The sequence below is a fragment of the Chaetodon trifascialis genome, chromosome 12 (assembly GCF_039877785.1).
Source record: "Chaetodon trifascialis isolate fChaTrf1 chromosome 12, fChaTrf1.hap1, whole genome shotgun sequence".
Lineage (NCBI taxonomy): Eukaryota > Metazoa > Chordata > Actinopteri > Chaetodontiformes > Chaetodontidae > Chaetodon > Chaetodon trifascialis.
The window spans coordinates 26,456,741-26,474,083 of record NC_092067.1 but is presented as its reverse complement, the minus strand read 5'-3'; the positions used below and the strand labels follow the sequence as shown (position 1 = coordinate 26,474,083).

General features: G+C 48.1%; 2 protein-coding genes across 5 annotated transcripts; both read right to left on the bottom strand.

The window, feature by feature from the left end:
• Positions 1-18: 18 nt before the first annotated feature.
• pknox1.1 (pbx/knotted 1 homeobox 1.1) lies at positions 19-9,149 on the bottom strand. Of its 4 annotated transcripts, none has more exons than XM_070975761.1 (11): positions 9,075-9,149; positions 7,539-7,651; positions 6,123-6,253; positions 5,369-5,540; positions 4,392-4,592; positions 4,031-4,181; positions 3,689-3,786; positions 2,951-3,079; positions 2,787-2,863; positions 2,513-2,679; positions 19-1,818 (listed from the first exon to the last, which is right to left on the bottom strand). In XM_070975761.1, the coding sequence occupies exons 2-11, from the start codon at positions 7,587-7,589 to the stop codon at positions 1,637-1,639; spliced, it is 1,359 nt and encodes a 452-aa protein (XP_070831862.1). In that variant the 5' UTR covers positions 7,590-7,651; positions 9,075-9,149; the 3' UTR covers positions 19-1,636. The 4 variants fall into 4 exon arrangements, with proteins under 4 accessions (XP_070831862.1, XP_070831863.1, XP_070831859.1 ...); XM_070975762.1 differs by having other exon boundaries at positions 4,064-4,181; XM_070975758.1 differs by lacking the exon at positions 9,075-9,149 and adding an exon at positions 7,893-9,062.
• A 468-nt stretch (positions 9,150-9,617) lies between these two features.
• On the bottom strand, positions 9,618-15,752 carry ndufv3 (NADH:ubiquinone oxidoreductase subunit V3). Its single transcript, XM_070976594.1, has 4 exons — positions 15,708-15,752; positions 13,814-13,957; positions 11,692-12,793; positions 9,618-9,922 (listed from the first exon to the last, which is right to left on the bottom strand). Exons 1-4 carry the CDS (start codon positions 15,750-15,752, stop codon positions 9,765-9,767), a joined length of 1,449 nt encoding a protein of 482 aa, XP_070832695.1. The 3' UTR covers positions 9,618-9,764.
• Between the last annotated feature and the right edge of the window lie 1,591 nt (positions 15,753-17,343).

The following is a 17,343-nucleotide window of genomic DNA, read 5'->3' as shown; positions in this document are numbered from 1 at the left end:
AAGAGACGGAGCACAGCGGAGAGTTAGGCATCGTTTATTCCAAAATAGAAAGCTCTAAGGCAAAACAGACAAGAGAAAAGTGAAGGTCGCTTCAGAAAAAGCAAAACAGATGCAAATGAGGAACCGAGAGCTCAGCGAGGGCCCACCCAGAGTCCCTGCACCCCCCCAGGCTGCATGAAGTTAACCATTTCAGGTGTGGACTGTACAGGAGGACAGAAACCAGAGACTGAAGTACTGCCACACAGCTGTGGTACAACATTACAGATATTCAAACAAGAGGCCCCAGCTTGTGCAGTAATATCAATATATTGATAGAGATTTCAGATCTTTCACTACATGTTTGTAGTGGTGGTGGTGGTGGGGGGGGGGCAGCGGGGGCTGTCCCAGTCCTTCAGGCAGGCAACGAACAAGGAGTCCAACTTTCCAACTGCTGTGTTTCCAGCGCAGTCGCATGTACGTGTACATAAATAAAAGCTTCATGCGTGCAAAGAGTCCACTGCTTCTTGATGATGGAGCTCACGTCTCACGGTGGATGCGGCCCCCCCGGGGGTCCCCGGCTCGGACCCTTGTGATTGTGTGGTTAGCATAGTGTTCTGGATTGTGCATTTCAGAAAGTGACGCCTACGCTACGACCGTAAAATGATTAAAAGACGTAATGTATGGTATACACAATGAGGGTAGAAACGGAGCGCTGCGCTCGGATCTGCGACGCCGCAGCACCAGCGGAACGTCCGCAGAACCTCCAGCTCTGCGGAACGTCCGCAGAACCTCCAGCTCTGCGGGTTAGTGTCTTTTTGACCAATTTCAGTAAGGGTCACACTTTCTTTTTGTGCTTCTTGGCAAGAATTCTTTAGAAAAGAACAGGTAAGGCCTTGTTAGTATTGTAAGTTTAAAACCAATTGAAATAGCAATTTTTCACCAGCTTTCAATTCCTTTTTCTGTTTTTTAGAAAACTTCAAAGAACCCTGGAAAACAGGGTCGCTAGCTTTACTTATGAATCTGTACATAAATATTCCTTACAAAACAGGAGAACACAAAAATGAAACAAAAAACACTCATTTCTTATGTTTGTATATAAAAATAAGCATCTCTCTTTTTTTTTTTTCCGATTCTCTCCCCCCCCCCTCGGGCCCCGCTCGGCCTGCAGGGGCCCCGGGGAGCCGGAGTCAGTCGTAAGAGTGCGCACATCTACTCAAACACAAGCATGCAAAAAGTGAAGACAAACCCTTACAGATACAACTCTAAGTGTTGGCATCCAAAATGAAATTCAGCTGGAGACGGAAAACCCAAAAATCAGTCGACAGTTACTTTAAACAAACTCGCTTCGGGTGTTTTAACACTTCTTTTTTCTTCCATTTGTTTGATTTGAATCTTTTTGAGCTTAAATATACAAAAAAGTGCACTCGCATACGTCAACTAAATAATTAAAAAAGGGTTTCTGAAATGAAACTCCTGATGTACACACACACGCCGTTCAGCAGGGTGGAGGGCTGGAAGAGTGCAGGACGTCCCGTCACGTCCCGTCCTGTCGCCTTGTGCTCTGTGTAAACCTAACGTGTGTGTGTGTGTGTGTGTGTGTGTGTGTGTGTGTGTGTGTGTGTGTGTGTGTGGATCAGAGTGTGAGGGAGTGTGTTCTCTACTGCAACGAGTCGCTGTTGTCCAGGCCCAGCCCGGCCATGTCCGCGTCGTCGTCCTCGTCTCCGCTGTCCCCCGACTCGTCTTCGCTGTGGCCTCCCAGCATCACCTGCTGCACTGCCAGCGTGGCGCCGTCTGACGTCAGGCTCTGCAGACCCTCCACGTTCATGGTCACCATCGTACCTGAGGAACAGACAGAAGCTCTTCTGTTCATTCGTCTTCATCAGAGCAGCTGAACCTCAGCACCAATCAGTCATTCTAACCTGCAGTTAAAAGCTCTGATTGGTTGAGACAAAGCAAACAGACTCACGCTGCAGACTACATGTCCCTGAAGCTCGTCCTCCATCTAAAAAGAGCCATGAAACTAAGAGATGGAAAATAGAAATTTGTCTTTTTCTGGTGTTTTTCAGTGTTCAGTTCAAAGCTCTGAGGCCTCCATCAGGTGGTGGTGCTGCTGCTTTAATGCCGCTCCACGCCGCCACCTCTGATGTGTGACTGACAGGATCAGTAACGAGCCGGTCGGACCTGTTACCTGCAGGACACGTTGGCCCTCTGGCTGCATTTTGAACATTCAGCCATTTAAATATGTTTCAACACAGGCGTGCAGATCCTGAACGCTGACCGTGAGGACGAGCGCGGCGCTCGCTCACGGCGCTCGCTCACGGCGCTCGCTCACGGCGCTCGCTCACGGCGCCTGAAGCGATCGACTGCGTGCACCATCTACACACAAACCAGCTAGAACTGAGGGGAAGGTTACATTGTGATGGTGGTGGAAAGGTGTTTGTTACTGGTTTTTAAATGAATTCCTTCAGCTGCACTGGTTTAACACGTACGATCTGCTTAAAGACTCGTCTTTAGACTCTATTGGACTGCGTACCGTCTGGCATGGTGACCTGCTGGTGGGTGCCTCCCGCGGAGGCGATGGAGTCGGGCCAGAAGCGCTGCAGTGGCCGGTTCTGAGGCGTCTTCTTCTTGGCTTTGGGTGTCTCGGAGGAGCTGGCGTCCAACATGGGCTGCAGGATCCGCCTCCGTGCGTTTATAAACCTGGAGACACAAGACGATGCAGGTCGGTTTGGTTGTGGCTGAACGGTGCTTTCCTTCAGGTGTGAAAGACACACCTTCAGACCTTCAGTCCTCACAGGAAAACTCACCAGTTGTTGACCTGCAGAAGCGTCAGGTTTGTCTGACCGGCGATCTGTTTCTTCTCGTCCTCCGTTGGATACGGATGCTGCGGCAGAGAGCAGAGAAGAAGTGCTTCAGTGATTCTTTAAGGATTCAGGAGTTGGACAGGTAACGAGTGGATGCGCACACTCACCCCGATGTGCTGGAAGAGCCATGAGCGCATGACATTGGTGGCGTGTTTGGGTAGGACGCCACGTTTGTTCTTGGTGGAGTTTTCGTCGTGGTTGAAGAGGTTCAGGTCCTGGTGAAACTGCAGCTGGAGCTGAGCAGACAGACACCTTTCAGTCACCAACAACACACTTTCAACACAAGAGGAACCTTCGCTGAAGCAAAAGGTAAACCTCACAGTTTAAACTGGGAACATATCGGACCAGTTTCAGAGCACAGCAGGTGAAAGGTCACAGCGTGCTGCTGCTCTGCTGCAGCCTTCATGAGCTTTGGCTGCTTTGCGTCTGTTCTGGATCACGGTGCAGGTCTAACCATCGCCTCGGGGACAGAACCGTGTCTCCCACCAATAATTAAGTCATTTTGCTCCTTAACAACATTTGAAATCCTGAAACGCAGTTTCCAATCAGGTTTTATGCACCGTGCCGTCCTAAAACAGGAACGCTGGCTTCGCTGCTGCAGGTGAACACCTCAGTTTGAGACAAGTTCACCGAGAAACCAATGAAAGCTCACAGAAGTGTTACAGTCGGTCTGTGCCATCATTTAGATCTGCCTCATCGTTACCAGGCGCTCTGCCAAACGTCTTCAGGTGACAGGGGTAATCTACACCCCCCTGCTCTGCACATACACCCCCCCCTGCAGGAAGCTCTGATTCAGACTCTACAGCAGCCTCACAGTCAGACAGAGACAGACAGAGATGTCCTACCTGATTGTTTTGGACGCGTATTGTCCCGGGAGACAGAGCCTGTGTTACCACCTGGCCCTGAGGAGTGACGACTGTAACAGGCTGATACACTGTGCCACCTGGAATGAACACACACACACACACACACACACACACACACACACACACACACACACACACACACACACACACACACACACACACACACACACACACACACACACACACACACACACACACACACACACACACACAGCTTAATATAATCTGATGAGCTGACGAGTGCAGGCTGCGCAGACAGCTCTGATCAACGTGTCCCGCTGGTACAGGACAATGTCTCAGCTGCAGTCGACAGTACGGTACCTGAGGGAGGCGTCGTATGCCATGGTGACATACCTGCGACCACCTGGGTGGGGTTGACGGCTGTCACGGTAACATTCCCCTGCTGCAGGGCTGACGCAGGCACCACGATCTGGCCCTGGGGACTGATGGTCCCAGACATAGAGCTGGGGGTCTACGTAACACAGAGCGGCTTTGGTCACATTCAGTGTGTTCTCATGCTAACGCTAACACTGAGCAGCAGTGAAATGTGCTGATAGAAGACAAACAATCTGATTGAATAGAAAGACACCGTCAGCCTCTAGTCTCACTTCAAAGCACCAACAGATCAGCCAGCTGATGCCCAGTGGAGGCGGAGCTGCTGCAGCGCACCGTCAGGTCATACCTGAGTCTTGGTGGGGGAGAAGCCCTGGACCTGGCCTTGGACGGGGGAGTACGGGCTTCCCGGGTCCCCGCTCAGCAGAGTCTCGCTGTTCATCTTCGTCTTGAGGCAGGCGATGTAGCGGCTGCAGAAGTCCTTGCACAGGTCACTCACCTTCTCCAGCTCCAGCAGGTGGATCCGCAGCACCTGGATGGCTTTCACCATCTACAGGTGAGACGCAAGGAAAACACGAAACGCAGTCTGAATCATTACTGCTGACGGATTCTTCTGGATGCTGACGAGCCAGCTCAGAACATACAGGTGTATTCCACAGGTTAAAACCCGTCTATGCCAGATTCTTTCAGTACGTCTGTCACTGAGGGGAGGTCAGAGGTCAGGCTCAGCTAAAGTGTCCGAGTTCAAACACAAAGTCAGATTCACTGATTGTGATCTTCTGAGATGGTCCTGTGTTCTAATAATAGCTGGACAGGACTGCATGTCACTGCGCTGCAGAGGTTAAAGGTCACCGTGTGTGTGTGTGTGTGTGTGTGTGTGTGTGTGTGTGTGTGTGTGTGTGTGTGTGTGTGTGTGTGTGAATGAGTTGGGGCTTCGTTTTGTATTTCTTTGTGAAATGCCTCTCGGGCCTGTTTTGGTGTCGTCAGTGACGTCAGAGCTAAAAAGGGCTTTTCAATCTTCTGTCAGTGTTGTTTGGCCACAAAATAAACCTTCAGCAGAGACGGGACAGAGCTGAGGGTCCGACAGACACCAACCAGGTGACCACCCCTCAGATCCACCTGTTGAAACATCTCTTCTTCTCCTTTATGATACTGTCACTTCCTGTTCTTTTTGAAACACTTTGCTTTTACTGCCATCTGCATCCAAGAGCTCTCTGAGTGTGAAGATTATGTTCAGAGTATTAACAGAGGGCCGGAGCAGCAGAGATAAACATGGAAGAAAAAACAAGCAGAAACATGAGGGTCTCTGCGCCTGAGGCGTCTCACCAGGTTGTCCAGTTCAGGGTCCTCGCTGAAGAAGGGTTTGCCCTCCTTCTCCTGATTGCGGACAAAGTTCTCGATGTCCACATCGAAGCTGGCCGAGGTGATGCAGTCGGAGCTCAGCGTGGACTGCTCGCACTTCTCAAACAGCAGGGCCAGGAGGGGGAACAGGGGATGCCTGTGGAGGGAGCGCCCACACAGAACACAAGCTGCTGAGTTTCACCCATCAACAGGACACGTTACGCTCACAGCGGCACAGAACGCTTCCAAAGAGCAGAAACTGCTCCCAGTTTTCTTCATCTGCCGCATTTCCATCATGAACACAAGAGCGCAGCGAGACGAGTCTGCAGTTAACCCCGCGCACGACAGGCTCTGTCCAATAAACGAGCTTTCTGAGTGACCATGTGACTTGTTTGTCGGCTGTGACAAACTGTAAGTGGGCAGTGTGAACACAACACGACTGCAACACACATTTCCATTAGCTCACAACACAACACAACACAACACAACACAACACAACACAACACAACACAACACAACACAACACAACACAACACGGGGACATTTCAAAGGCCAGAGAGAAATATCAAAGTCACATGAGCAAAGGGGAGGGGTCACAGGTTTCATAACATCTTCATGCTTTAGTTTCTGGCCAATCTGAGAGGAATTAAGTCAAGATGGGAAAGAGAAGAACGCAGCTTTAAGGACAGATGGATGCTGTTCTGGCTCTCTCACAAACACACGAGCAGAATCAGTCTACCGATATATGGAGGCTTTGTCTGCGTCCATGGGTGTCTGCGGCTCTGTGGGCGCCGGGCTGGGCGCCTCTGCCAACGTCCCCTCGATGAACTTCTGCTCTGAGTCGCTGTCGACGGCCGCCACACCTTGCATCTGCAGAAAAAGACAAGACAGATCAGTGAGAAAAAGAAATCAGCAGAGTGACAGAGACAGAAACTGACAGAAAAGGTGAAGAGAAAGGCGGAGAATGAGAGACATTAAGACATCATGTGAAGACTGGAGCTGGAGGGCAAAGCGAACACAGAGGCTCGCTTCAGTATGGACCCTCTGCAAAGTCATGGTCTGAACACCATCATCGACAACTGCACATTTCTCAGGCAACACTGAGTCTAATTGTATTTGAAAGGCGTACAAAGACATTTACTGTAATCAAAAACAGATATTTATAGTGTCCTGAGTCGTCAGCCACTGCAAACCTCCGCAGGTTCAAGATCTCTTCACAGTTTATTCCTGTTGCTGCACATAATGAATCTCCAGTGGGCAGATGCACTTAAATGTGTGTCTGCATTTTGTCTTGCCTTCCGGTCTCTTGCTATCACTTTGTGAGCCCACTGTGGTCAGACTGCATCCAGACATTGCTGTGTTACGACCACACTGCAGACCCAAACACTGACATATCTGCTGTTCTGCAGCTGAGAATATAATCCAGACCCCGTGCACACACCTGTCACTGCAAGCACACAGGACACGTTAAAACGAGGCTCAGCAGCGCTTCACTTCAGACACATTCATACACAAGGAGCCAAGTTTCTCCTCCTTTTCTTTCACATTTTCACACCGTGCCGGCCTACCAGCAGGCCAGGATCCTTTCCAGAGCATAAATCCCATCCCCGACCATGTGACTGAGTGCAACAATGACTTAGATTGAGCACAAACAAGCTAAAAATAATCACTTGCTTGGGGTGGAAAATTTCTCATTAGTCATAGATCCTCCTCAGCTCTCGACACCCCCTAATTTGGCACTTGAATAAAGATGTTTTGTAAGCAATTTACATAAGCACAGACAGACACAAACACTTGGCAGAAGAGGGGATTCATACTGCATCAGTGTCTCTCCTACAGTGATGTATTTGTGGCGGCTCGCCTCAGACAGACGCGCATGCCGCCGACAGATTACTAAAACTGATGTAATAGCATTAACGTTGCCTGTGTTCTGGTATTACAAGCATAAAGTGCTTCCCTTTGTTTGGCTATCCAGGCTGACTTGTCACCACTAAAAATAACCGGGGGATCCACGGCCAAACAATGCAGAACACTCAAAGGTGTAGCTTGAACCATTTAGGTGTCCTTATTGCGCACATGCTCCATTAAATGCGGCCAATCGGAGCCGGCTACGCAGGCCTCAGGGTCCCAAACCAAACGTCCCCCTCTCACCCACCTGATGCTCTCCCTTTGGGTACTTGTCTATGGACACCGACTGGGCTGCCATCACGTTCACTGCAGATGCTGCAAACACTGGGGCATTATAGAGAGCAGGGACAGGTGGCCAACCTACACAATACACACAGTACAGTTAGACTAGCTTTATGGTGTCATGGATGTCAGAGTGAAAGATTATTATTGTGAACTGGGATGATGGGATTAAGGGAGGATGAGCAAGCTTTTTGTCATACTACAAACAACTGCAACTTGACGTTAAGTGAGCAATAAAAGTGATTCTTATGGTCAAAAATGAGCGTGTGGTGTTTAAGGACCATGAAGTGAAGTAACGACAAAAATAAGAAAACTCAACTTTTAACTGCTCTGTGGAGGCATGTGAACATTCAACTGGGCAAAACAAAAAAAGCGCAACCTTACATGAACTGCGTTTACTTATGTCTCATTTCTAATCAACATTCATGTCTGTTAAGAGCAATCCTAAAAACAAAAAGGGCTGATTTACAGACCCTGAAGTGTGCTGTTGTAATAATAATAATAATAGTGAGCTTTGTGTTAACGTTACTCTGCTGCTGCTTTCAACACACCCACCACGATGAACTTAGCCTTTAGCCCCGTCTTAGCTGCTCACGCCATTTGTGGCGGCAAGGGGGCATAAAAGTTTAAAAAAGCCTTTGGGTAACATTAGCTAACTGCCCTCTGACTGGGTTAACGTTAGCGTTATTTGTAGACAAAGAAGCTCGGCTGGAGTTAGCCATATTTCACAATGTTTAGCTAACGTTAGCATGTAGCGTTCACGCTACATTGGCGTTAGCCGATCTGAGGTGAACTCAAAAGAGCAACCGTGTAGCCGACAGCTAGCGTTAGCAAGGAGGCTAACTGTTAACTTAAAAGTGTTTCTCGTGCTGGTACGGTGCAGCCAAAATGCAAAGCGCCATATTTAGCAACGGAATCACTGCCAAAAAAACAAGCTAACCCAGCTAGCTAGCCAGGTACAAAAAAAGACCCCGCTGCGGATTGATACGACGCGAGCCGTTTGCCCAAATAACAAGACAGCTTCGGTCGCTTTAACGTTATTCAATTTCCATTTTAAATGAATATGCATCTCTTGTAAGCCGCGTACAGTAATTCGACTGCAATTAAATTAAGAAGCATTGGCTGCACCCCAGGCTAGCCCGGTTGATCCTCAAATCCTTCCCACATTAGTCAATCAATCAAGCAGGGACAGCTGCCCTCTCCTTCCCCTCCCCTCCGCGCTAACATTACAACTGTCGGGCCTCGTTTCTAGCTCTCGCCCTTTGCTTTTCCACAATCCTCCTCTGCCCCCAAAACGCCGACATATTTTTTACCCCCCCTCCCCTGTATACAGATTTTTTTTAATTCTTCCCGGAGCTCTGCCGCCTCTGCTTCCCTTCCAAAAACATCCTCCACTGCCCTGACTCGGTCCGCGCTCCTCGCCCCGGGGCATTTTTGCGTGCGGCCCAGATTGTTTGATTGATAGGGAACGGAAAAAGAGGGATTTTGAGTGACAGCTTACCTGAGTGCCAATCTTCGTCACACTGACAAGCGGCTGCAGCAATCGGGACCCGCAGTTGTCGCGTTGCGTCATCGCGTAAGGGCACGCAGGGGCTCTCGGCTCATGAATATTTATGAGGTGGGCGGAGACATGACGTCCTGCTCCTTCTGCACCCCGCTGGGGTTTTTTGGTTGGCAAACGTTATTCACTGCCCTCATTTTCACATTTTCTATGTATATCTCCAGCTTTACACTCCTTTATGCATATCCTCTAATCATACACACACTGCACAAACATAACAACAGATGCTGATTGTTGTCTCCTATAAGAATGCATATATCCAGAATAATTAGGGCATTATGTGCAAGCAGGAAGGCTAAGGGAGTGAAAATTGCAATCATTAAAATAGAAACACAGATAAACCACTTGCACACTCAGCTCTATTCAAATGACCCCCCCAAGGCAGAAAAGCAGCGCAAAAGAAGCGTTTGATCTTTGCCTATCCCTTTATATGCATATTCCCTTTCATAAGACAAGAGAGAATCACAAAAGGCAAAAACAGGCTTTGTTTCTCAGTTGTGTACTTTAATAATATAACATTTTAACAGCAGAATTTCACACAGATCTGACAGGTGGGAGCATGATCACATGTAAAGGGGAACAACACCGTCACCATCATCTTTAAACAATAAACAGCCAGGCTGCATCCTCTCAGTGTTTGAGTGAGGAGGGCTGAGGGAGGCGAAACTTGGCCATCTCGACATCCAGGTCTGCAAAAGTGTAGGGGTTGTAGCCGTGGTGCTGGTAGTTTTTATAAGTGCTGTTATCAAACGGCTCCTCTGGCTCTGGAGGTGCCGCTGCTGCAGCCTCTGCAGAAGGAAGGGAAGAAACAAAAGGCCATTTAAGAAAGCTGAGTGTGGCACAAAGGTGAGCACACAACAGACAGAAGCAGCACAAGGTTAGCCAAACGCAGCACTGGCTCAGGGTCCTCGTCTGAATTTAAAGCAGCCAAAACTGCAATTAAGGCTCGATGGAGGCTGACGAGCTACAGACTGAAAACAAAAATGTGGCTTGCTTTGTAAATATTTTAAAGATTTTTGAAGCGACAGCACATTTACATATTCACACATGCTGACAAAGGTGGTTTATGGTGGGGCATTTCCTACGGCGGCAGCAGGCCACATGACCCCCAACAGAGTGTGGAGACACGCCGGTGTGAAAAGCCTCAACGATCATGTTTGTGAGGGGAAACCGTGTGAAGGTAAATGTGCTTGCCGACAGTAAAGACAGCCCGTACTGGAGGCATGCTGGCAGAGGCACGCATGAAATGGATTATTAAAAGGGCAACGAGTCAAAGAGGGAGTGTGATGGAAACTTTGATTTAACGGCGGTGCGTAATGTTCTTTAAACACCAATTTACTTCTACATCCTAACCTGTCTGGAAAACCCCTGATCATGCCGTGACAGCAAGGTCATAAACAATAAGAGACAGGAACAAATCTTCACAATCACAGAGAAAAACATCAGACACATTTCCAGTTTTCATTAATCGACTCCAAAGGCTTTCCGGTGAAGAGCAGATTTACAAAGTTAAAAAAAAGGACAGAAATGAGCTAGTGGTGAAATTAAAGAGCACGATGAGGAGGGGGGCTGTTCCAGGAAGCAGAGTTACCCAGATGGCCAGAGACGTGTTGAAAGAGCTGCATTTACGGAGCGTTAAGGATCAGAATCTGTGAGATCCACTGATCTGATGATTAAAAAACATCTCTGTAACTGTGTGATTCTGCTTCCTGAATCCTTCCACTGACTCCAACCACTCCCAGCATCTGCTCGTCCAGCGGCTGTCAGGACGGGAGGCCTTGACGCACGTCTTCAGCGTAACCACAGTACGACCATGTGCACTCTAACATTACTGTTAGCAGTAGCATTACCTGGCACGATGGAACCAAACAACTGCATTATTACCTGTAACCTTAACATCATCACACACACCTGTAACCCATAGTTCACCCAAACACACGTTAGAAATGAGCCAAAGTCAGCAATTTATCAAAGCGTAAAATCTGAGAGAAATCTTCTGGGAGTGAAGATGGATTTGGAAACAGTGAGGAAGATGAGTGAGAGGAAGAGCGAAAAAAGGCAGGAGCAGAAACAGGAGCAGGGTTACCGTCACAGGACGCAACAAGCAACATCACCTCGATCGTGCATCGACTGCAGCGCCACAGACGTGTGGGCGAGTCAAAGACAGACAAGTCTAAACTTCAGTCTGCAGGATGCAAGCAAAGGCGACGTTCACGAGAGAAAAACGTGTGAGGAAAAGAACGAAGCCAAGAGGCCTGCAAGCACGTTACACTGCATGCACATCAACCAGACTAACGAAACCAAGGAGTGAGGCTTCATCTCAGCGGCCAGTGAGGTCACAGCGATGCAGCAGACGTTAAAAAGGCTCTATTTAAAAGAATCCAGGGTGATATTTAAGAACAGCAGCTACTGTGAGCGACACCTGGTTAACACCTGAACAGTACACAGAATGTGTTATAAAGGACAGACAGGAAACAGTCATCTGTGGGGGCTCAGAGGTCCACAAAAAAGAAAGGGAGAGGTAAAGGTTTGGGGGATAGGGTGGTGTAGTGTGTACCCTCAGATGGTTCAACTGGGGCCTCCGCCTGCAGCTCCTCTCCTGCAGCTTCAGCTATGACTGGAGCGGGGTCCACCAGCTCCTCGGCGCTCTCCACAGGGGCAGAAACTTCAGCTGCAGGCTCAGCAGCCACTTCAGCCTCCACAGGCTCAGCAGCCTCCACAGGGACGGCCGGAGCAGCTTCAACAGGCTCGGCCTCTGGGGGGGCTTCAGCAGAGGCAGGCTCTGCGGTTTCCACAGGAGCGTCAGTCTGGGCTTCTTCTGGAGCTGCAGCTTCGGTAACAACTTCAGCTGGACTTTCTACTTGGGCATCAGGGACAGCAGGAGCAGGAGCCTCTTCTGTTACTGCTGGGGTTGCTTCCACTCCGTCAGCTGAGACGTCTGGGCTGCTCACAGTGCGTTCTGGAGCGTCTTCGGTGACAGTGCAGATCTCAGGAGCAGAGTCCACTAGCTCCTCAGAGCTAACGCTGGGTGCCTCCTCAGGAGCTTCTGCTGCTGGAGCAGCCTCCTTTCCAGCTTCAGCAACAGTAGCTTCAGGTTCCTTCTGAGCTTCATTTGTGTCTTCCTTCACCTCAGCTGCAGCCTCCGCAGCCACTTCAGCTTCTACAGGCTCTGATGTGACCTCCTGGACTTCTGCTTCCTCTTTCACGGTGGGTTCTGGCACCTTTGGTGGTGAGCTCCTGGTTTCAGCCTTCAACTCTGACTTCTCGTCCTCAGAGTCAGAGTCTGAGTCAGAATCCGAGTCACTGGATGAGGAGGAGGATGATCCGTCAGCTGTGGGATCGCCCGGCTCAGAGGAGGCTGGGACTGCATCGTCTGCGCTGGAGGCAACAGCTGGAGTGTCGTCTGGTGTCGAGGTCTCACTGCTTGCATCAATCAGGGGCTCAGCAGCTGTGGGAGCTGCGTCAGCGATAACCTGAGCAGCGTCAGGAGCTGGAGCCTCTGTGGCCTCTGGCTCAGCTGCACCTACAGACTGTGATGGGAAAACTCCAGCCTGTGAAAGTCTAACTGGGAAGGCAACAGCGGTCCTGTAGGCTAACAAGGCTGCTCTCTCATCTGGAGCCTCTGCTGCTGAGGAAAATGGCAAATGGGACAAGAGCTGTTAAATATAACCAAACACTGAGAGAGAAGAGGTTTGACTTCCACACGGGATCAAAGTTCCCTAAACTTAATCTTGCTTTCCTGGAATTTTCCAGGTTTTACTTCAAAAACTTCAAAAACAAAGTTATCAACACAATACTGACTCATCAAAAAACATAAACTTAAACTTACTGTTAACCTTTACACAGTATTCATATTAACAATCAGAAACACGTTTAAACTTAAATTTAACAGTGAAGGATTCTTGAGGAAATGAAGAGAAAGGAAGAGAAGACAGATTTTAGACCTTTTGGCCCTGCAGGAGAAGAGTCACATGTTAAGCTTTGACATCAGTTTAACTTCAAATCAGAAACAGAAATACAAATACAAAAATACAAAAATACAAAAACAAGAAAGAAATGGGTCAAACATCAATAAACAATCAGCCAAACTCTAAACCAGGGTGTGGAACACCGGTTTGATCCGGTCTGTGAGCTGATTCAGAAATAAAAGCATTCTCAGCAGTTATTTTTTTCAGCTAGAAAAGAAAATAAGTGAGAACAGTAGAATAACACGTCGGTCCCTGAAGGCAACACGCACATTGCGGTTGATATCACATCAATGCATCGTGACTGTCAGGAAAAGGTAAAGTACATGCAGTCGTGTCGTGTTTTTAAGAGAAATGAACAAAAGATATTTTCTGTTGAAGCAGAAGAAAAGCCGGCGTGTCTCAGTTTGTGAGGACGAGCTCACAGTGATGAAGACGGTCATCACAGCTGCAACGTGCTGGACTGGACGAGCTGCAGGACAAACGCTCCTGTGCAGCTTTCACAGACACACTGACAGACAGAGTTCTGCAGGCGGGTTTGTGCTAAGCTAACGGCTAAGAAGCCGAAACCTCCTTCAGAAGGAGAATCTGCGAGGGAGAGCCGCAGAGCTGCTAGCACCAAAGAAAACTGAGTCAGTTTGTCTGGAATCATTCAGAGAGATGAAGGAAAAATGTGGAAACAGGTTCCCCACGCCTGAACACTAAAACGCCAACCTTCAGACAGCGAACAGATCGAATGGCCTTACTCTTACTCGCAGCCTTCGTCTTTTTCGCCGGCTTTGGCGGCTCTTCGGCCTGAGTGCAGAGCGAAGCAGCTGGTCGACTCCTCAGGACGCCCCAGCTCTCCAACCGGAGACACTGCACGAGAGCACAGAGACACGCTGGTGTGAGTATCAAACACACGACGACAACCAGCCTTCAACATGGACACTGCAGCAGAAAGACAGAGCAGAGAGACGTCTGTCCACACAGTCCAGAGAGGAGCTGTCCGGGCTGATGGGCTGAAGCAGGGGCCATGTGGTGTCAGACAGTCTATCAGCCATCACTTCATGTAAACTGGGATAAGAGTCAGCCACTCACAGAGCAGATAATCAGCAGGAAGCTGTTCATTCAGTCAAACCACACATTCACTCATATTTGCTGTCATTTCCTGGAACTCTTCCTCGGACGCTGCTGGCCTCGTCATACCTGGAACATTACACAGCTGCTCCGGCTTTGTTTGCTTTGGGTGGAGGCTGAGGCTGGATGATGGTGAGCGGGTGATGTGATGATTCATACTGTGGAAATATTCAACTGACTTTTCCCTCATTGTTTCCACAGAGGATCCTTTAACAGCTCCTCCTTTCACGTATTTCATGACCTCTAACTGCTGCAAAAGGAGGATAAATAAACTGATTCGAGGTCAGCTTCAGTGGAAGCTCCTGCTGTATGAATAAGATAAGATAAGATAAGCTATAATTTTATTAGCTCCACCTGAGGAAATTAAGGAGTGCAATGTTTGAGTGGGTCAAAGAAATCAATGAGCCGCACTGTTTAATGAAGATTTCTGAATAAGTGTGACGAAGTAACGTCGTCACTTATTTAATTACAACATCAGCGTCAAACACACATTTGTGCCTGTTGTTGTCAAATCACAGTCTGACAGAAAGTCTGGGCCGCGGCGTCTCCTCAGTCTCAGCCGGGACGATGTGTCCCTCAGATCAGGTCTGAGTGGGACACTATCAATCAATCAGAGCAGCGATGCTCAGCAGACTCTCGATCAGCTGGACTCTGCCTGCTCTTCATATTTACATCAACTGCCTGAACTCTGATCACCGTCTGAGTTAATGACTGAACGTGATGAAGCTTAAAACTGTGGGCAGATTTCCCATGATGCCTGTCCTCTCCTCCTCTCCCTCTGTGCACATTCATATCCCATTGATGCGTTATGAGCTCATCTCTGGCCTGTAGTTTCCTGTGGTTTTGTTGTTTATCGTCTCTCTGGTGAAACCTTCAGGTTCATCAGCACACATAAAACACAAACTTCTCTCATCTGTTTAGTGTGACGGAATCTTAAAATCTACACTTTTTTGTAAAATGGTGATTTTATTCTCAATGAATTACGATTGTACTCTTATGATAGTACCAATTTTCTCAAAAAATGACGGTAAAACTTCAGGCCTCGGTGTGGCCCTGAATATGAATTTAAACTAACATAAAAAGACTAAATGAATAACTAGAAACCAAAAAAAGGCTCGTTGGGTCCTTCGGTGTCTGACGCTCACGCAGCTCCTTTGTGGTCGTGTTTCAGAGCTGTGATTGGCCTCTTTAAACCGGAAGCTTTCAGCATTGACGTGTTGAAATGGTTGAAAGAGTTATGGTTATAGTTATGGTTAGGTGTACCAGCTCAGAGGATCGTCAGGTGTGCTAAAAGTCAGAGAGCTGTCTGTGCCCTTTGCACCAGCGGGGTACCACACGGACGCGTCCCGGTCAGTGCGAACAGAAACCCGCCTTTCGTCCATTATGGCGCCCGCTGCCGAAAACAAACTCTGCGCTGATCTCTATTATTCATTTATCACCAAAACACAGCACATGGAAAACGGCTGGGAGGCAACTCTGTTGACATTACCTTGAGGGAACCCAGTCGCCCTAGCCGTAGCAGGGAGGTCGCCATTTTGCGTTCCCAGTGTTATGCTCCGGGCGGAAACTGTGAGGTGAAAGCAAAGGTTCCACGGCGAGGCTGTACGAAGAAAACCAAACGGTTTCTATTTCAGTCCGCAGAGTCAAAATCAGAACCAGAATCAGCTCTACTGACTCATAAAGAGTGGAATTTGACTTCAGTTTCAGATTTCTCAGTGTAACACACATAACAGTTTCAGGAAAAACAGCACAAAACGAGCACAACAAAGAGACGTGAAAGTAAACACGGAGCCTTTCTGTTCATACACCACTTTGACCTGCTGATGTGTAAAATACCAGCAGGTGACCGTACATGTCGATATAAATGTACAGAAAAAACAACAACATTTATATACAAGACAAGTCTTTCTGTAAAAAGACAAATACAAATTGTGCAAAAAAAAAAAAAAAAAATCCTGAATGCATAAAGTTCTAGATTACTTTCTGTACATAGGTGGGTAGTTATGTGCAGGACACAGCATGTCTATATACAGTATCACCTTAACATGAAGGATGACACGTGCATGTTAAACACGGGGTCTATTAAACAATCAAATATGTAATTTTGAATTTAATTGGGTGTTTTAGTGCTGCAGGGTTGTTGTTGCTGTTCATCAGACCGAAGGCCTGTGGACATAAACTGCTCCTGTGGGGTTGTTTTGGGCGCACAGAGCTCTGTAGCGCCTCCCTGTGGGCAGAAGCTGGAACAGGTTGTGCTCAGTGTGTAGCTGCTCTGCTGTGATGTACAGGTGAGAAAATATGTTATTTGAAACCTGTTGTAGCTGTTTGTGTTACTGATAGAGGTTTCACTGAGTCAGTGCTGTTAAAGGCATTTACTGAAGTACTTTTCTTATGTACAAATTCTGGGTACTTTACTTGACTGTTTCCAGTTTATGAAACTTTAGACTTGTACTGCACTGCCTTTATCTGAAGGCTTAATCTAACAGCTGACAACTAATTGCAGCTCTTCAAAAATGACTAGATTTCATTTTCAATGTCATCAAACGTTTCACAAAAACAGTATAAGCAGTATAACTGTTTACTACTACTACTACTACTACTACTACTACTGAAAACTTCAGGATGTGTTTAGGTACTAAATTAAACGTCAAATGACGACGACACGTGAAACAATAAATGATAAATGTCATTAAAACAAAGAAACAAAAAACAGTATAACTGAATTTACTCAACGTGATTCAAAACAACTTCCGGCCGCGTGACGTAGGCACGCTGGTTCGTTGTGTTGTGTGCTGTACGTGTGACGTCATCCGGCTCATCTGGGCCTGGAGAGACCGCCGTGTTTTTCTCGTATAATAGTGTTAAATCAAGTTCTGTGACCCAGGCAGTGTAAGACCTGGTCCACTCAGACCCCGTCGGTCCTCCTCAGGTCACCTGTTCTTCTTCGTCATCTTCATAAGGCTCCTCCGCTCCGTCCACCACCGGCAGAGGTTTAGCTCAGTGGTTACTTCTGATGCTCACACGCTATCTCTTCCCACCGGTCTGCGGGCCGGGGGTGCAAACCACGGGCGCTGTCCGCTGCCTTTTGCGGTCTTCGGCCGCGGATGGACCCTCTGTCCTCCGCT